At 43.9% G+C, this 21,550-nt stretch overlaps 1 protein-coding gene and 1 pseudogene across 1 annotated transcript; both read right to left on the reverse strand.

Moving 5' to 3' along the window:
• pou3f2b (POU class 3 homeobox 2b) lies at positions 1-1,284 on the reverse strand. Its single transcript, XM_070912102.1, has one exon. The coding sequence runs from the start codon at positions 1,282-1,284 to the stop codon at positions 1-3; it is 1,284 nt and encodes a 427-aa protein (XP_070768203.1).
• A 7,851-nt stretch (positions 1,285-9,135) lies between these two features.
• The window catches only part of LOC139290214 (endoprotease bli-like), a 155,774-nt pseudogene continuing 143,359 nt past the window's right edge, over positions 9,136-21,550 (reverse strand).

The raw sequence follows: 21,550 nt of genomic DNA on the forward strand, positions 1-21,550 counted from the left end.
TCATTGGACCGGGGTCTGGACCCCGTGGTGCGGCGGCGTGTCCCCGTACACATCCTCGCTCCCCGGCAGAGCTCCGGGAGGGGTCATGCGTTTCTCCTTCTGTCTCCTGTTACAAAACCAAACCCTCACCACTTCTTTCTCCAGGTGCAGACTGTCCGCCAGGCCGATTATTTCCGACGCTGCCGGTTTTGGGCACTTCAAAAAATGGCTCTCCAAAGCTCCCTTTACGCTTACCTCGATTGAAGTCCGTTTTTTCCTTTTCCTCCCCTGCGCCGCGATTTTGTCCAGGCTGGTCGGGCTGCCCGAGGTGGAGTCCGCCTCCTCCAACCACTTGTTCAACAGAGGCTTCAGCTTGCACATGTTTTTGAAGCTGAGCTGCAGGGCCTCAAACCTGCATATGGTGGTTTGGGAAAACACATTTCCGTACAGGGTCCCCAGGGCGAGTCCCACGTCCGCCTGCGTGAAGCCCAGCTTGATCCTCCGCTGTTTGAACTGCTTGGCGAACTGCTCCAGGTCGTCCGAGGTCGGCGTATCCTCGTCCGAGTGGTCGTGGTGGCTCTGCGGCCGGTGCTGGTGCTGATGCTGGGACGGAGGGTGGCCGTGTTCGCTGAGGTGCGGGCTGTGGTGGTCGTCATGACTGTCTCTTAGGTTGTGGTGGTGCATCCCCTGCCCGCTGCCCGGGATCAGCCCGTTGACGCTGAAGCCCGGCTGGGAGTAAATAAGGCTTTGGCCGTTCGTTGTCGCCATGCTCGGTATGTGCGCCGCGGTGGTGGTTCTCCACGCCCGGCCGTCGTGGTGGTTCCCGTGCGTCTGGTGCACCAGGTGGGGTGGCCGCGACTGGTGCTGCAGGTTGCTGCTGGAGTTGTGCATCTCGTCCCGGGCGCCCTGCACCGCGGGTTTGATGTCCTGCTCCGCGCCGAGCGGGCTGGTGGACCACGGGGCTCCCTCTCCGTGGGACAGCGCCGTGATCCACTGGTGTGCGTGGCTGAGCGTGTGGCTGTTGCTCTGCAGCGGGTAGTCGCTCTGCAACAGGCTCTGCGCGTCCCGGTACGCCGTGGCTTGCTGCATGCTGCCGGGCTCCGAGTGCACGATGGATGCGCTGGAGGTGAGGATGTTGTAGTGGTTAGACGCTGCGGTCGCCATGACTCTCGGAGCCGGACTGGTCGCTCTTATTAAAGGAACCTCGCATTTGACAGATCCTCTCCTGCCCACAGGCGGCTCCCAGGCGCTCTGCCAAGTGGACGCCGAGGCGCACCTGGACTCCGCCCCGCCCTCGCCGCTCATTGGACGTCAAGGGATGATGGACGTGGTTACCAAGGGCAACGGCGCGGCGATTGGCTGCGGGGAAGTCTCAACAAACACTACTCTCTTTGTTGGAGAGGTGCGAGTTGAGGCTCCCGTGGAAGCGGAGAGCCGGAGTGCAGCATGGGGAGACGGAGCACCGGGATCAGCAGTGCAACTGTAAGATACAGTGGATTTACTTTGATACTCATGTTGTAGAAGACTCAGGCTGCAGGTCGCCTGTAGATCCAGGAGAGCGGGCGAGATTAATACAGAGGCTCTGTTGTGTAGGATGTTTATTCAGGTAGACTTTACATCTTGTTGTTGATTGCTGACTGTAATTCTGTCCTCATTTATGATATTAAATGTTGTTATGGACACGCGCGTGGAACGACCTGCTTCGACAAGGCGACGTAAACTTTTTAACTGCAGCAAAGATAGTTTGAATGGAATCAAATGAAACGCACATGCATATAATCTGCATCTTCATATCTAGACAATTTGATGTTTTTGGGAGTGCTGCAGGCGTGTGCATATTAATATGGCTGTGTTATTTGTGCAGCGTTGTGTGTGTATGATAGAATATACCGACCGACTGAAGAACGGAATCTTTATATAGTCCATCAATCAACATCAAGTTTGAAGTGAATTAAACTGTCACACTTTGAACGTATGTGCTTCTGAAACAAACTCTAAAACAAAATATTTTTGAAATCTAATTTATTGACACGCATGCTGACACACCGGCAGATTCATGGAGACTATGAAGTTCACTATGAGGCATGGCGCGGTGAAAGGGGAAATACATTTGTATATATAATCGTTTTACTGAATCGAGACGTCTGGTGAAGGAAAAATCCCAGGCACGTTTCAATCAAATCGATTTTACTAGAAACATAATATTGTAATAAAACGTGAATGAATTGGATTCAACAAAAATGGACAGTGTTGGACCTCGTTTGTTGACCTACAGTCTCCTCCTATCCGTCTTAACAGCAGTCAGGAAAAGTTTTTGTTTTTCTTATAGCATTTCAAATTGAGATATCTGTCATTTAAATACTACCTTGACTGCGTCAGTGTGAAGTCCACCGTGTTCCTGCTACCTAAAGCTTTTTTTAAAAGTCATTGCTTATTGTAAGTGATTAATGACAGCATTTTACTAACATTCATCAGTGTGTGTAAAAGACATTTTTCTCAATGAAGTCTTGTAAATGTAGACATCCTTCATATGTCTTGACTTGAAAACTTTTAACAGCCCATAAAGTAAACAAATCCACTTGTGCCTCCTGCTAGGCTGTAAAGTGAATTAACAAGCCTTCCTTGGGAGGAGTGGCTTCACACAGAAAAAGGAGGGTCCCTGGACTTTAGTTGAGTTTCTATATATAGCTTGATTGACTTTTTAGACAGTGAAATATGCCATTTATATGGTTCCCAAAAACGTTCCTTTAATAAATGTAGTTTGGAGCATTTCATGGGCTCCTGAATGGTTGTTTACAGGACAGTAAAGGATCTATGTGGGATCATTAGAGCGTGGTGTAACAGTATTGACGGCCTTTTCGGATTCTTTACATCCCCAAAAGAGATTTAGAAATAATTTTCAGGTCTTGTATACGACTCTTTTAGAGTTAATAGTGTGTGAAAAGCTCCTCTGGCTGCTCATCATCCAGCTAAAGTGAGGATAGACAACAAGTGAAGAGGAGGATTAAGTCCAGACTCAGGCCTCCAGTCCAGGGCAGGGAGGGCAGGCTTCCATCCCGTCCCAGCTGTCGTCCCCCCGGTGTCAGCTTCAGGGACCAGGACTTTGTCCAGAGAGGGGACATTCCTGGCCGGCCGCTGCTGGTTGCCATAGGGAGAGGTAAATGAAACAACAGCAGTCGCGTCGTTGCTGCTCCCCCCTCCTCCTCCCCTGTTCCTGGACTATCTAAAGGCCTCTATTTAGAGAGGCTCTCTGCTGCGGAGACAAAGCCATTCGCAGGGATAAAGGAGGGAGGAGTAAAGAGCACCGGGCCCTGGGAGGGAGAAAGGGCTGGAAAAACTGAAAAAGATGAGAGAGATTATGTCCGTCCTCAAAGCTGCTCCTCACACTGCAGTGACATAAAGCAAACTGTGTGGAAAAAAATGACAAAAATGTTGCTCGGCAGAAGTATGTTTCAACTTGATTACTTCTGAAGCAGTCCCTTAATTTGGAATATTAGAAGGCATTAATAATTTCTACTGTATATATGCAATTAAAAAGCACTTTTGGTTGGTCTATGGCCTATAACAATTCAATCCACCAGAAATAAAGTAATACACACAGGCCACAAATTAAACCTATAAATCAATGGAGACAGTTCTTCGATATCCACAATTTATAACTTCTAAACTATGCAAATGACTGGAACTGTAATTAAACATTTTATTTAATAACTTGGACCTAGCAGTAAAATTAAAAGGCAATAAAAAAAAGCAATTATCAAAGAAATATTTTCACCCCCCCAAAAAATGTTCAAACTGTGCAGTGAAAACAGAAAAAGTCCACACGCTGAACGCTCACAAATCATTCTTAGCAATGTTAATTTATTCGGAAGAGTTCACACAAGGACACATGTCATGTGTTTAGACTGAGGTCTGTGAACAATACAGGGGCGCGTAACAAAGGGCAAGTGCTAATGACAAAATGTTCTCTGTTCCCTGCTTCACATGACCTGGACTGGATTTTGATGGTTTATGTTGTTCTTCAACTTTTCTTTTGCCTTGATGCTGCTTTAGTATTCTCAATCTCAGATGTTACTGACGAAGATGAATAAAATAGAAAATGTAAGCATCTTCAAATACAGTTAGGGACACACAATTGCATGTTAAATGCATAGTTTGTTACTAACCCATCCTTTAAAGGCACAATGTTCAACCAAAATGTACCAAAGATTTTAAAAAGACTGGAAAATGCTATCGCTTGCATGTAGCACACAAGTCTTTTTTTGCTAGGATAAACCACAGACAACAGTAATTGATGTTGTGGGTCTGTTGACATTAATAATATCTGTAAACAGTGATATAAACCAGGCCTATGATGATCAGTTGAGACACACAAAATGCTCATATTCCATGTATAACTCCGGCTCTTCAATTAAGTATTACTGATTGGGCCTTTAATGGATCTCATTTCATAGGCTAATAATCCTTTATGGATGTGAATCCAGCTGCACTGATGGCACATGAAGCCGCCAGGATTTGAGTCATACGAGGAAAAGTTTCCAGGCACGGCTCGGTAATTCATTCTGGTAATATTGAACATTATTGTGGCGTAACATTGAAATCGGCCAAATCAAAAGAACATTGTGGTAATTAGGCTGTAATTCAAGGAATTACCACATCGCCACACAGGCTTAAATAGTCGTGTTGGGAGAAACGCAAAGCACATTATTTTAATGGTGTAATATGCAAACTATGGCTCGTTTCAATTACATGGCTTAACAATGCATAAATGATGCGAGCCTTGTTATTTGGACTGCAGGGTCCTCAGTTATTCAATCACTCAGAGGGGCCAATGTTAGGGGCCACGCCGCCTCCTCTTATACAGTAAAAACACAGCGCTGAGCTCAGAGGGCCACTGCCAAACTACATATAAGGGAATAAAAATGAACAGCAGAGAATGCAAGCGTTAAATTAACAGTAGGATAATTATATGACCCGTGCGCTGTAAAGATTCAATTTCTGACGCTCTAATTAGGCGACCGTCTCCCCATACATCAGCTCACATCCCTCTGCCAATTTCTCACCAGAAAGCGTCCTGCGAGCGGAAATAATTAGATTTTATTAAGACACGGCTCGTGTAATATAAAAAATCAGAGGAGGAGGAGGGGCTGGTTTAATATGATATGTTTTTAAAATCATTGATTGTTCCACGCACACAGTCCACCGAGCACCATTTAAAGACAAGGACAGTTGAGTCCAAGCTGGAAGGAAGGAGGCTGGGATCTGTCTGCATGTCTGACTACATTAACCCGTTTAATGAACTGTCTACTGTAGGAGGAAGATACAGTGACTTGTGGCCTCGACCCTTCTGACAGAAAGATAGTCCTTATAGAAGGATGCTACACAAAAATCACTGCAAAATCACTGCATGTCAGGAGGCAGATAACAATTGTATTCATCATCTAACTAGTGGAAATTGCCAGTCACAACTTCCCAGAACCCAAGATGACATATTTAAAGTCCCCCTCCAGTCAAAAATGTGTTTCGCTCATTGCTACTTGTCTTGGATGTTTGAGTTTCACTGTGCGGACTTTGACACCAGGAGGCTGTTTTTAAAGTTCATCTGCTGAAGGGGGGAGGTTTATCTGAGCTCACCTTAAATCTCAGCTGTGTGTACCAGAGGATTTTTGTGACATCACAACTGATTTGGAGCCAATCACGGTCCAATATGCAACTTTCCACAAGAGTGACGTGGAAACCTGAAAACTCCAATGCGTATCCAGTGAGAATTGACTTTCAGTGAAGTAGGAGGCATCTTGTGTCTTAATAGTTAAACTTTTGAAATAAAACATACTTGCATATTCATAGATCCTGTATTTGTTTTAATGATGGAGAGTAGATGTAATTTTAAGAATTGTTAATAAGGTAATTCAATGTGTTTTTTTGTGCAGAAACCCATATGGGACACGTTATTATTCCAAGCACAGTATTTTCAAGTCTTAAAACATGTCCGGAGGGGATCTTTAAATTGCTTGTTTTGTCCAACAAACAATCCAAAACCAAAAAGATATTCAGTTTATTGTCATAGAAAATGCAGAAACCAGCAAAACTTCCAAATTTTTTTTTTAACCTAAAAATTGGCTTAAACAATGAATCAATTGTTAAAATAGTTGCAGATAATCTCTAATCGTTTCATCTCTAGCCATGTATAGGTATATGCCCCTAGATCGAATATCTGGACTATTAATACAAAGAGATATAATCCAATGAGGGACAATAAGATGTTTAACAACTTAGTATTTAGCGCCACAAAGACACAAAATAGTCCCTGTTGGAGCATTGTTGGTTTATTATAGTCTCATCTTTTGGGAACAATCATGACTAAATGGATAATTCTTTGCTTTGCATCTACCACCTGCTACAACTTTGACTTGTTTGGCTCACACCAGACCAGGTACAAAGTCAAAAATCAGAAGAACTGAACCAATCTCCTTTCATTTATACGATCGTATCCAAGAAATAAAAGATATCCGGGGTTATAGCAACGCAACTTGTACGTTACAAGGTACAAGACAAAACATTCAATACTTTTTAATCAAGCACGGATCAATTGTTGCAGAAGTAATAATAATGTCATGTTGTGGAGGTTTTATTTCAGATTAGCTGCTCAGATATCAATAATTCTCGCTTGTTTCAAGTCTTACATAACGAGAGCCGACCCACGACTTTCATCCTTACTGGAATTGTTGTGTGTGAATCAAAAGAGAGAGGGAGATTGACAGGCTGTATGGGAGGATTAATACAGTGGGTGAGTGACTACACACTGGGTCGGGGGGTGGGGTGTGTGTGTGTGTGTGTGTGTGGGGGGGGGGGGACGGGAACAAGAGAGGCAGAGGAGAGAGAGTAAGATATGGGGTGAGAAGGAGGAGAATGGGAGAAAAGTAGGAGAGGACAAAAAGTGGGGAGAGAGTTAACGAGAGGGAGAGCATTAATTGTGTGCATTGTGCCGGGGCTCTTTTGCTGAGTGTGGCTGTCGAGGTGCGGGCGCTAACCCCTCCAGCAGCCCGCCGTGATCTGAGCCAGCTCTCAGACTGCTGTATTCCAATGCAATTAGGCCACTCAAAGGCCTGCTTAAAGCTGCACCCCCACCACACACACACACACACACACACACACACACACACACACACACACTCAGATAGCAACAGCCCCTGTGGGTCCCCTCCATTGTAGCGAGGAGGTGTATTCTGTCCCTCTTTGAGGCCCTGGATGAAGAGACCACCCTGGGGAGCAGAAAAAAGGGAGGATTACCTCTCTTTCTGTCCCTTTCCCTCTGTCTTTCTCTCTGTCTGTCTCTTTATCTCTCTCCCTCTCTCTCTCTCTCTCCCTTTCTGGCTTTTAGGAGTTCACCTCTAAATCAGCTCAGGCAGGCACAGAGCTCAGCTTTGGTTAGAGCCTCCAAAGAGACACAACTTGGGAGTTTTTTTTTTTTTCTCCAGGAGGAAACAGAAGAAGAAGAGCAGTGAGGCATTCCTGTGATGGATGTCATTGCGGGGCTGCTTTAGCAATATCACTTTCCTCTTCCTCTTTCATTATTCATGCAGTCATATATTCCAACAAGTGGCGCGGGGCGTGTAGCTCACAAGCTCGTCCCCGTTGGCACCATCGCCACCGCCTCAGTCTGTCAGTCCCCTCTGCGTGCTGTATTAAGAGAAAGCTCTTCACGATAGCAGAGTCCTCTTGGCTGGGTTTCAGCGTGTCTCGCTCCCCAGAAAGCATTTAAAGCAGATTACCAACCTAACGCTACACCTCCCCAATAAGAGAAGAGAGAGAGGGAGAAAAAAAACTGGCACATTAACACCTGCAATACTACTCAATGGCATCAACAGATTAACGAGGTAATCCACACAATGAGGTCTTTGATTCGTGTGGTTTGGCAGGCAGTAACGCCAGGCATAATGCACACTGTTATTTCAGACCGTCCCAGCACGAGAAAACCTGGCAGAGGCCGCCCCCCCCCCCTCTCTTTTTTGTCTTTCCGTCAGATGAGCTTTTGAAGAATTTTAACTCGTGCATCTGGTGCGTTTGCCTGTTTCCTTGTCAGAGAAATAACCTGCTGGCTGCTCCTGTGGCACATGTGAAGGGAGAAGGGGAGGAATCACAGGCTTTCTGAAGGCTGTTTAAACAGCAGGGCTGAGGAGCTCTCCCTCGTCCCCCCCTCCATTTTTCTGCATAAGGACGTGCGTATTGGATAAGTGTGTGTGCCTGTGTGTGTGTGTGTGTGTGTGTGTGTGTGATAGATCTCGTGGTCCCATCGCTCATGTGCGGCTCGATTAGCCCCACGTGCCTCGTTCGTCAGACGTGGAGGCAGAGCAGATGGCAGGAGACGCACCGTGTTACCATGCTGCGGCACTATGTAACGCTGCTCTAATTGAAACATCAATACTGCCCTGTCAATACACTACTGCTACTTTACAAAACACCACTACCTACAGACCTGCACTTGACTGGGAAAAAGCTGCCATTGCTCTGACATCTTTGTTTCATATTGAGATGCACTGGTAAAAAAAAAGTTTCTGGCTGATTCCAAAATGGCAACAAAGTGACTTTTCCCAGCACTTTCTGTCACAGTTTCTGGCGTTTTTAATATCCTAATTTCAATTAAACACTTGAGTTAATTTCTGTTTGTGTACAGCGTTGTGGTGGGAAAGGAAGCATGCCGAAATAAGAGAGAATTTTTCTCTGTAGCATCTCCGCTGTGGCACATTTTTAATGAATTGATAAAAAGTTGAGGGAGCTCACATGGCTGTGATCAGTAATTCGACGTTATCGGAAATTCAGTGGAGAACAGAGAGAAATTAGGCGGCTAGAAATTAATTTGCTATTTGTCCAACTCAATGAGGAGTGACACAGCCCCTTTAATGAATGGGTAATCCATTTCTTATTGCACTGAGCTGAGTTCACCCTTCAATGAAGTGGAAAAAGACAAACATATCTTTCACTAACCTTTGCAACTTCCGAAAGCAAAGGGAAGGATTTATATGTTTGCGTGTGTTTCTGTGGCAGGGAGAGCGACTGAGTTTTAAAGCAAAGCTAGGAATCCACAATAAATAATCTGAGGGCATACAGTCGCTGCACAGTGGAAAGTCTTTGGAAAAGTCTTTATTTAACCATGCTTCATACTTGTGTCTTCAGTTCCCGCTGCCCTGCCCCCTCCCCTGCACTCCTGCTTACACTTTCTCCTCCTCCTGGATCTGAAGAGTCCGACTGTTGCACCTCCTTCACATCTACGAGCACATCCTGGAGAATCTGCGATGGTAAGGACCCGCTCGCTCTGTCCACATTATCCCAGATGGTCTTTGTCTCATGGAGCTCCTTCACGGCAGAAGGTCTTGAGCCCGTGGAGGACTTCAGCACAACATCTGCCTGATGTAACTGTTGGATAAAATGTTAATATGAGTGCATGACGCCAGAAAACTCGAGTACGAAGCATACAGTAAAAGCAACAAGGGCTGCAACTGATCAGCTAATCTGCTTATTATTTTCTCAACTAATTGATTAATCTTTCCGTCAATTAAATGTCAGAAAATAATGAACAATGCCTGTCATAATTTCCTAAAGCCCAAAGTCTGTTCCTTATTTTGTCCAACCAACAACCCAAAACCTAAAGATACTCATTTTACTCTCGTATAAGACAAAAATAGACAAATCCTCACAATTGAGAGGCTTGAAAGAAAAAAAAGATTAATTAATTTTAAAAAAGTATCAACCAATTAACTGATTAATAGTTTCAGATGTAAATGCAGCCACAGGTCCTGTAAGAAAAATTGGCATTTTGGTGGCCAAATGGCTACACGCCATGTGCCTAGCATGATTCACAAAATCACATCGTTTGTCTTTTCATCTCTTCCAAATTGTAACCTTCAGTGTCAACTATTTAATCTTGCAAAGAATTCCTTAAAGAGCCATTGAATTCCTAAAAATACAAGGAGGCCGTACAGTAAGTTCGTGGAAACGCAGTACAATTTGAAAAAACATCGAAACACTTTTTGTGCTTGGCTGATGGAAAAGTTGGCGTGTCGATAAAAATGAAATGCGACAAAGTGCAATTGAAACTTAGCAGAAGAAGTAGACCAAGAGAATGAAGCATGAAGCATTCCACTTCACTCAAACTTCCACTGAAGAGACACAAAATAGCGGCAGACAAAAACATCAGATCTGTAACTTCCTTAAGTGAATACTTGAAACAAACATAAACGTCATGTTTCCATCACGTCTCCTGTGTTGTTTTCCACCATTTGACTGCTGCCCTTTAATTACGTCATCTCGTTGCCCCCCTCCTCTTCTGTGACGGTTTAATGGCACCGGATTGGAGAACGCCAACAACAACTGTTTATCTCATGACCCAACTCCTAATATTTGCAGTAGTAGTTGATGGAAATGTGGATTTATTCAGATTTACAGATTTTCTGGATGGAAACGACAGTATCTGGAGTGGTGCGGCAGCTTACCTGGAAAGCCATACTGGGCGTCAGGGGCTTGTTGAGGGTCTGGTTATCCAACACTACGTTTCCAGGAATCTTCAACATCTGTTGATGGAACAGATATTATAAAAGTAGGAAAGTAAAGAACCACGGATCTCATCCTGTTTCTGAGGATGAACCCAGGATGACAAAAGATGATTCCAGGAGCCAATGCAGTAATTAGATTAAAGGTGTACTCCAGCGATTTTGTATTCAACTTGCATTACGTTGAAGGACTCTCAGGAGACAGATTTTAAAAAGAATAAACACAATCAAAGCAGCAGAGGCTGAGACATGCTGACCTGTAGCCCCTAGTACGGGGCAAGCTCCAGAAACGCTAGGTACTAGATCCATAATGCAGCCAATAGAATCTTTTCCCAGACTTGGCAAATTTCGTCCAGAGTGAGAGAAGTGATTATACAACAGTTTTCAGAGGCTGAGTAGTAGTACTCCCTGTGACTAGTGAACACACCTTTATGTGTAAAATCTGTGAAGTGGCCCTGATTTTATTATGCCATGATTCATTTATAGTTGTGCTAAATGATTTGTTCTTGTTAAGACTTCTTAAGGTCCTCCGTCTGTTGCACTTCACACCAGCACCACTTGCAGCAGGGGTTGTGACTCCTTTGACACCACCCCCCCCGTCCATCCATGGATGTCATGAGTGAAAAAAAACACACTGAGAAAACACCAGAGGAGATCCGATTCAACTCGGTTTTCTCAAGGAAAAAGACAAGGACAAACAGCTGAATTTGAAATCAATCAAAAGGCGTCTCTGTCCACAGGAGCGACGTTCAGACTCTGCTTACGATTTGATCTTGGCTCAAGTTTTCAGTGAGTGTTGACATCTCAGAGTTGTGAGGAATCCCGAGCCGGCAGCTTACAGCGGGGGTTTCAGTGATACAGTATTTACAAGGCACGAGGAAGTGGGAGCGCTGTAACAGACGGCACCGTACACGGTGCTTTCAATTATTTCTCTCAGCATTCATGAAAATAGAAACACAGCGGGGAGTACAGTATGAACAGCAAAACTATAAAAAGACATGGAGCGAAAAGAGAACTCCCAAGCTAAAATAAATAGCGTTGTATGCCGTTGCTGGTTAAGAGCCGAGAATAGTGTATGGCTCCGAAATAGTATGTGTGTAGACAGGGTGAGCAGTGATGGAGCAAAAACCTGAGCATAAACAACTGGACTTAAGGTTGAAGTTTTGATTTGTTAGCATCTTAAAAATCTGGTCTTTGAGACTGACGTTGGGTCTGATAAACAGGCCAGGACCACTGTTCATACGAGTCATGTACAGGTGCTCCTCAGGGGGAAAACACTTGTTTTTTAGAGTTTTAATGTCCTAGTCTGAGTGAGTTTAGAGATTAAATGTGCTTCCGAAATCAACTTGAATGAAAATAAACAGGACGAAGACAGGGCTGCCAACTCTAAAACCAATCTATAACTGATAACGTCGTGGCCCGAAGCAACTCCGCCCGGCTGGTGCGACACCAGTGGACGCCGGGATTGTAATCAAGTTGACCAATAATATATATATTTATATAATTATAAATAATGGACTCATAATAACCAGTACTAGACACTGCACTTGAACATAAACAAAAGCTAACACATTCATTTACAGATAAAAACTATTGACAGCGTGTGACAATAGTCTATATCCCTAACTGAAAAAACTGTTAGTAGGGTTCTGGGTTAAACATGCAGAGAGTCAGACAGCTTTTTCTGATGTCTGCTTACCACTTTTCTGGCAGAATGATTAAACTAAGCATGGTAGCCATCTTAATCATAATGTGTTGCTTTTAAGTAGCTGAGAATATGGTAAAAAAAAAAGTTATATAACAATATATGTGAACAAAATTCAATCATATCCGCTCATATATTTGCCCCCCCCTTTCCTCCCGACTCCACATTTCGGCAACAAAATTACCCCATAAATGCACTAGAATGCATAAAACAGTCTCTGAAATGACGATCCCCAGATCCGCTGGTCAGGTTTGGTCTCCCAATTTATGTCTGGAGGTTGGCAAGTACGCTGATCAACCATACTTATTCATTGTTGATCGTGATTATTGACTTGGCTTTTCATCTATACATGCTTTCAAATTTTTGAAAGCATGAACTTTTTAAACAAAATGCCTGAGGACTGAGGAGTGATGACCCTGACACCTGTGGTGGGTAAGGTCACAGAAGTGCACTTCACCGATACCGAATCTCACTCCAAACTAAACTGAAAAGTTGGCAGCCCTGTTAAGAGTCTACAACCTTTGTAGCGGCTTTGGGAGGCTGTACTTGAGCGAAATACAGCATGCTAAAATGTTCACAATAATAATGCTAACATTCTGATGTTTAGTAGGTACACTTTTTAACATGTTCACCACTTTTTGTTCACGCGTTAGCATGCTCAAGTTTGATAATTAACACTAAACACAAAGTTTAGCTGAGGCTGATGGGAATGGCATTAGTTCTGTAGTTATTTGATTGGACAAAAAACATTTTTGACCTGAGGATGATGCTATGGAAGGAGAGTAAAGGGATCACCAAAGCTGTCACAATTCATCCTGAGTACACAGGCACTGCCTGCCTCGTGAGCTATGTTTCCACCAGAAAGTGTTTGAAATATTGCCAAAAATAAAATGCGATTTAGGTATCTATTTACATTAACTGGGTTGAAGTATGTGATAAAAATGTAAAAATAGAAACTAGAAACAGGTCTTTTGCCAACCACTGCACGATAAAAGACTGACAAGAAAACATGGAGGAGAGTGAAATCAAGCACGGCATGCTTATTTTAAGCCATTTGTAAATTCAATTTACAGGACAATTACTGCAGTGATATATACCGTTAACGTGCTAAAAAATATATACATATATCATTTTGGCCATATCGCCCAGCCCAAACAGAGAGTTGAATATGACTTGGAGCGCTCAAATCTGTTTGACCGTCTGATTGCTTGTTTTTTTTAACTGATGCCACCGCGTTCAGCAATTCACTTACTAAGCACAGTATTATTTATGACCCATAGAGATGATGACCAACACTACAAAAAAACAGCAGTGGTAATAAACCAGAAATATCCTCCTGGTTGGTAGATTCAGCATACATTCAAGCAGAGGAATGCACACACACCTACACCGTATCCTGTCTGCCCTCTAAGTCATCAACAGAAACAGATGACAACCAGCTTTTCCTGAAGCTGATCTCTCTCTCCTCCCTGAGATGAGAAGCTGTTAGTGAGGGAGAGAGAGAGGCTCACAGACAGAGATGTTTGTTTCCCAGCCCTTCCACCGTCTCTGTGGGACGACCCTCCCCATCCACCCCCCCACCAACCCCCCCCGCCCCCGCCCCCCCCAACCTAGTGGATCAAACAAAGGACATCATTTGTAGGCCAAGTCTTTTTCTGAGCGTCTCTCTCCTCGGCTCTGCATACCAATCCAATACAGCCCAAGGAAAAAAAGCCACGGCGTGGTACATGTGTGTGTGTATGTGTGTGTGTGTGTGTCTGGGCCGGGGGTTGGAAGGTCTGTTTGCCTCTCCGCCAAGCATCGATTTATCCTTTTCTCCAATTTATTTCTCCTCCTTGCCTCTACGATCCATTCAGATCTGCCTCTAGGGGAGGAACTCGGGGTAAAGACGTTGTCAGGCCTCGTCGTTGCCTCCTAACACCGGCTCAAAACTCATCTACAGGCCCGGGGACCATGCACCCCTGCAAGGACACGTCGGGCAGCAACATGCACACAAGCAGAGCTACCTGTCGTCCAGCGGGCACACTTTTGTCAGAGCTGTAATTGGCCTCATAACGCAGCATAAAGGGCACAGATAGAAGGCTTCGGTGATTGTGAGAGGATAATGCAGTGTTAGACTGGAAGAGAATTGTATTTGTTTCAGTTCAAAACACTGTGCTGTCTGAAAGATGATTCAGTAGACCACAAAATGTCCTCTAATTTCAAAGGGGAGATGCCGCCCTGCTCTTCTCTCTGCAGTAACAACTGTTGGAGAAGCCAGAATGGTATTTAATTGTTCCTCATAATCAGGCCTAGACTCCGCGTACCAGCAGATATGATCAGAATAACAATATCTCAAGTCCTGATTCAACTGTCTCTGTCTGTATCATTCTGACATTTTCAGATGATATTACTCAGACTCAAGGATTTGTATCCTAAAGCCTCGGCCGTGACAATGGCGTTGAACAGAAATGCTGCATGTGCACAAATCCCACTGTCGTACCCCTACACACCCACAACCACACACGCGCAGAAAAAGAGACACTCGTATGGCAGAGATCTGCGAGCCATTCTTCAGTGTCACAGTGAGCGACGCCTGGCACATCCTTACACCTGAAGTTGATCAATGCAGATATGTCCAGGGGGAAATTGAAATCCATAGGAAATTAGGCGGCGCCAGTGATTTATTGGAATAGTAAATCACGGTGTGTGTGTGTGTGTGTGTGTGATGTGTGAAACGTGTGTGTTCCCGCTCTGTGTACAGTACTGTACCTTATGTCTGGCTGGGATGGTGATATCAGCAGCCCGTACCCTCCTGTCTCTCTCCATTTGGTAGACCCATTGAATCAGGTCCAGAGGGGGGTAACGGTCCCTCTGGTCCACCCCCCTGTAAGGGACGGGGTGACGCGACCCCATGGACACAATGCTCTGCAGGGGTCCCTCTGAAGTAATGAAAAAAAGAAAAAGCATAGAAAAAGACAGCATAGAGCCACTGTTAAAGCGGTGCATGGCACTGTCTGCCTCAGTAGTTACATTTTCATCCAAATGTCAAGTCAATTTTGCGTAAATCTTTGAAATGTTGCCAAAGACAATATGGAAAAAAATAAATAAATAAAAGAACACAGGTCTTTCAGGATCACGTTGCTGACTTTTAATATTTGCTTTTTTTTTTTTTTTTAGTTTCTCCTATATTATACAGTACTTAAAGTTTACAATCCTTAAATATGTTTGATTATATAATAAAATCAAACCCTGTTTTTGATATTATTTATCATGTTTTCATTGTTAGTGGCAGAGTCCACCATTCCTGCGAAAGATTCAAATTGCCTTCCTGCGCATGAGGGATTCACAGGAAAATGATGCAACATGTAATCCAGCATTGCCGTTTGTAGTTTTATCTCATTGATATGACCCTCACTGTTCACTCTCCTACAGCCTTGTCAGAGCTGTAATACGTTACAGTAATTAAATATTGTGACTTAATATGTTAGTTTATGTGCCAAACATTCCATACTGCTGCTTCTTCACATTAAAAGCATGCAACGTGCAAAACATGGGATGGCTTTTATTATGAAGAGGTCACAATAAAATGTTTGAAGACCAAAATAAAGAAGTGAAGTTAGTTTTCTGACAAACCAACTGTGGCCATTCAATCCTGATGGCAGACCAAATACTTCTAAAAGGTTGTGGGGAACAAATACTTCAACGAGAATTCTGCCACTTTGCAGGAAAATCATGCCAAGCTTACAGCTGTAATAATCAGACAAATGGGTTTTCAATTCATTTCATCATTCCTTCAGCAAAATTAGATAAATAAGAAACTGTGTGTTGCATCCATTCAGCCGTTCTAATTCGTGACATTTAATTTCAAAAGAATTTGAAGCAGGAAATGCAGCTATTCCCTCTTTGTGTTCACATACTGTAAAGTGTAATACTTTGGGTGTAAAAAACACAAAAGACTGACACAACTAACCTTATGTTTTACCTTCACTATAAATCAAAGTTTTAATCCAAAAGTAGCCCCTTCAAGAACAGCAGCACCGAAACATCCTCACTTTAGAGAGTTCTCCTCAACTTTCTATGCTTGTGAGGAAATCTGATCCTTTTAAGAATGAAACTGTAAGACAGGCACACTTACAGTACAACTGGAAAATCAAAAATATGTATCCGACATTGAGTGCTGGTGTGAGTCTCTTAGAGGAGATTGCATTCATGCGTGAATGTTCAAATAAATGCAGGAGGCTTTTCTCGAGAATAAAACAGATAGTGTGTAGTGTGAACCCCGACTGAAGAATCATCACCCCACACAAACACTCCCACACCCCTTCCCTTGCTGTTTTTTTTTTCTTTTTCCAGGTACACCGCTTGTGTTCTAGCTTGTTTTTGTCCCGCTTTAATTGCTTTTTTTTTTTTTTTGGCAGAGAAGAAGAAAAGACAACAACAAGGCGGCGAGGGCTGCAGCTAATGGAGAGGCTGTAATTGTGAATGGAGGCATTCATCTGGAGACGTCGTCCGTGAATTGCGCCGCACAATACGCAGCGGCGGGCTGCTCAGATCACCAAGCAGTCACCAAACACACACACACACACACACATATAGACGCACACACTGAACCCCTTAGATCACTGGTGCTCAGAGGAGGAACGTAATCACACCTCCACAGAGAGCGAGGCACAGGGGTGGGGAGGAGAGAGGAAGGAGAGAAGCTGGGGGGTGGGGGAGAGCAAGAAGAGAGGAGAAATTATACAAGGAGAGGAGGAGGAGAGGGGGGAGGAGGAGAGGGGATGGTGAAATTGATGTTTCCTACCATTTGATTTGGGCCATAGAGCCCAGGAGGCAGATCAGATAGAGCCACATGCACACACACACACACACACACACACACACACACACACACACACACACAGATTGTGATATAGAGTACATGCAAGTAAACACAAATGCATGCACACAAGCATGCAAAAACATACGCATACAATCTGTGTAAAGACTCACATGCATGTAAGAAAACACACTAGGATTCATGCATAGTCTCTTTCTCTCACACACATCATTGACACATACACGCAAGTAAGCCTGCACACACACACACACACACACACACACACACACACAGGTATACACACACACAGACACATACATTTAAAACTATACATCCTTATGAACATTATGTATGTAACTTGTCAGAGCTCAGAGAGCAATCTCACAAACCCCACGCTTCCCTCTACCTGCATGAAACAGTAAAACCCACATACATCCTTCAGCCAAACAAACACCACTGAGCCAAAACACACAGAAACGCAGCAAAAGAAGACACAACAAAGCCCACGTGTACATATATATATATATATATATATAAAGCCCTCTCATCTCGGCGAGGCGAGACGAGGCACCTGTCAGCGCGGCGGCTCCTGCTACTACAGAGAAACATCAGGAAACAACAACTCAATTAAACACACCATCCCTGTTCAATTACTGCCACATAATCACAGCAATTTACCTTCACTTGCCGCACAGCCACCAAACAAACACACACACGGGGGCAAGCACGTATACAGAGGCGGAGAATCACGCACAAACACACACACGGACGAGGCTGGATCACAAAAGACATCCGGGCTGGAGCTTTAGCTGCAGCTTCATCCTACACATCGCGTGTAAAGCTCGCCGCTTGGTATCTGCTCGCCGACTGGCATAAAAGAGACATGGAGGATGTTGGAAATGTAAAAACAATTACATTTATTTCAGAATCACAGTTTCTGTCCTGTAAATGCAGTTAGCTATACACTTCAGGGTACGCATGAGAACATTCACGTAAGTGTTATAAATGTCTGAAACTGTGTGAAAACGGATTAATCAAATTATATCTGCAAGTAGGTCAGCTGTGATGTAAATTAAAGGGAAGCATCAGGGTTTGGGGAGATTCTGCTCCTTCTCGATAAGTAATGAGATCATAAGACACCAAAATCATCAATCAGTTGCCATTATATAACAGGCCCCGGTGTTTTAGCACGTATTATGTCGAGTGTTAAAAGTGGGAACGAGTAACATCGTCATTTTCCCAAGATTTGTTGCACTGTTCCTGTTTTCGGCATGAATATGTGTAATTTGATCCTGTCCAGAACTCTGTTTAATGTAGTTTCAATTTATATAGCATATATACTGAGGTGCCAGTTTATTGGGTGCACCGAACTATAACAAGTGCAGCCTTCATAAAGGTTGTGGTGCTGTTAAACTGTAATGCATTCTGCTGAGAGGTGTTTCTAATAGTCCGTCTACCATCATTAGCATAAACAAGGTGGACAAATGTATCTCGACAACTGTTTAAACAAAAACGCAACATTATGACCTTCATGGAGGTATGATTCATTGTGGGGCTGTTGTAGACGGCATTAGTTTTAGCTGGGTGTACCTAATAGACTGGCAACTGTTTTCCTTTTTTAACTCCAGTGAACTACAGAGATGTGGAGGCTTTAACAAAGGACGCAGGGGTTCACAGAAAATCAGTATACATTATTTACTTCGTAATTTCTACTCCCACTGGGAAGTGTGGTCTGTAATAATCACTGTGACACTCACTGTGAACTGGACAGAAATCATTAAATCAGCAGTAACAACCAGAGATCCTTTAGTAATATTTAAATTGTCTGGACAGGGACTGTGAAACACTCAGGGGGAAATTCTGACATTCACAGGCTCCATGCTAAAATGTTAACATACACAGTGTTCATGTTAACCGACTATTAGCGTCACAGAAAAGCGAAATCATCAGTAAGCTTAAATGACATTGTGCACAATATGGCCTAAAAGATATGTGGACACACTTTTGCGCAAACTATTTTAGTACGTTTGTTCTGGGCCCTTTCCTCTTTCAACATGACAGCGCTCTCATGCACAAAGTCAGGTCCATATAGAAATGGTTTTCACAGTTTGGTGTGTCTGACCTGCACAGAGCCCCGACCTCAACCCAAATCCAACACGTTTGGGGCCAATTAGAATCCCATAACACCCAAGCATTTCTTTAACATATATATTAATGAACATGAAAATCTCCAAATAACATTCAAATATGCTCTGCACTGAGCATAACAGGAGCTTGTCTGTAAAGTTCGGAGCCGCTACTACAGAATGGTATCACTGGGGAAAAGATTGAGGGATAGCAACACTGTAAGAACCTGTGAATGAGTGGCGTGTGTGTGTGTGTTAGTGTGTGTGTGTGTGTGGACAGCAGATTGCCTAACAGCTTGAACTTGGGTTAGATCCAGGAGCACGGAGAGGGATACATGGATGGATGGAGAGAGATGGAGAGGAGGAGGGGGGAGAGCCATTGATTTCTCAACAGAGAGATCAGCATCTTGACAGAAAGAGACGAGAGAGCAACAGAGCAAGACACACACACTCCACACACACACACACACACTCCACACACACACACACACATACAGATAGAGAGGGCTCCCACTGTGGCCCTCAGGTGAAATTCCACGACTTTTCCATCACTTTCCAGGTTTCCAGAACTGAGCTGGAGTACTTTCATGCCCTAATAACACTCTTCCTCCTGTCCTTGTAGTCTGGTTTTTAATAAAGTTGGGCTAAAATTCAGTTTGAATGCAGTTAAGGAGTGAAAAAGTTGTAAAATATACCCATCTGTAATGTTGCCTGACTTGAACAGTAATTTTTTTAAGGTCCTTGACTTTTCCTGACTATCTTTCAAAAGTCCATGATATTCCAGGACCCCTTTCACCGGTGGGAACCCCCCGTTGACAGAGATCAACAGGAAAGTCTGGTTCAATGTCTCTCTCCCAGCATGCCTCAGCGATTCTAACAACCCTAAAACCCCCGACAGGGACACGGAGGACGGTGCTGAGGCTTCGAGCCGGTGTGGCTAACGAGGTGTGTGTGTGTGTGTGTGGAGGTCGTAGGCACCGGGGAGAGCTGACACACACCATGGAAGAGGGGGTGGGATTGAGGGGGGGGGGGGGCAGCCAGGGGTCACGCTGTAATTACACATCATAGTCCCTGTGGTCAGTGGCCCGGCTGACTTCTTCTGACTACGCTGCCTCAGCCAAGGAAGCAGAGATGGCAGGTGGGGGGCGGGCGGTGGTGGGAGTGGAGGGTTAGCAAATATTTGCGTTGCACTTTTGGAAAACTTGGAGTGATCAGGGCATAACATTTTTAATTTCTTTTACTTGTTTATTTTTTCATGAACTGACGCATCGATTAGTTTGGCTTTCAGCGGGTGTTGTTTGTCAAAAGTACACTCAGAGAATGTGTCAAACCTCTACAGTAACCCGGCCTCCATTCTCACCTCAGTTTGCATGTGTTCAAAGCAATACGAGTGGTTGACACTCTCACATACCGTGCGTGGTCCTGTGTGGGTGGTAGGTGCCGTAGAGGATGAGTGTAACACTGAGCAAGGCTCCGGATGCCTCCTCGTCACTCGGCCTTGTGCAGCTCCTCACTGTGCCTTTGTGGTCAGTCACCTGGAAACAAACAACATCAGCAAGGCCATCATTTTACCCAAAACATGATTCATGTGGAAAACTTTCTTTCTGCATCTAATATTCAGAAAAAACATCCAAATCTACTTGTTTGGACTGGATCCATGGGGAGTAAGTGGGGAAGTAACAAAAATGACAAGATGTTATCATTTGTGAAGTATTACATACTGTTCAGTAAACTACCCCTGACACAAATATGGTGCTCATTTCAGCTCAAAGCCTGTTATCGACCCTCTTAACATGAACAAAACAAAGCTGTTTCTTTAGGAAAGCTTGAGAGCTGTTCTAACCTGCAAAGAGTTCTTAGGAAACTGGTAAAGCGAAGACATGCGTGCAAGGAAAATGCTTGACAGCAGTAATTTTAGAAAAACCCTGAATACTTTATGCCCAGATCAGAATACACAATATTTTGTGTTAGATTAGGTGATTATTGAGACACAGCAGACTGTACTGTACATTTATGCTGCAAATTGTTTCATGCATTCCATGAACGTTTAAGTTATTGCGCAACGTCTTGGTCTCAAGCAGTTTCTACAACAATCAGGCCTCTTAAAATGATAATAATTGTGCAATAAGCCAATAAGACTCCACCACCACCATGTTCTTAAGAAACTACATGTTAAGTTTTGATCTTTATTCCTAATATTAAACTCATGCATTAACACCTAAATAACCAGGCTCCTCAGATGCTCAGTGACGTGGTGGCACCTCTCAGAGTTTGTGGCTCAGTAACTCAGGGTGAATCAATGGGGAAGTGTAGGGTGCACCTTTTGCAAATCCTTTTGATCACGACTGGGATCATGTTAGTCACTGAACGATCTGGTGCTTGATTTATGGTA

This window comes from Enoplosus armatus, chromosome 9, assembly GCF_043641665.1.
Source record: "Enoplosus armatus isolate fEnoArm2 chromosome 9, fEnoArm2.hap1, whole genome shotgun sequence".
In the NCBI taxonomy this organism is placed as follows: domain Eukaryota; kingdom Metazoa; phylum Chordata; class Actinopteri; order Centrarchiformes; family Enoplosidae; genus Enoplosus; species Enoplosus armatus.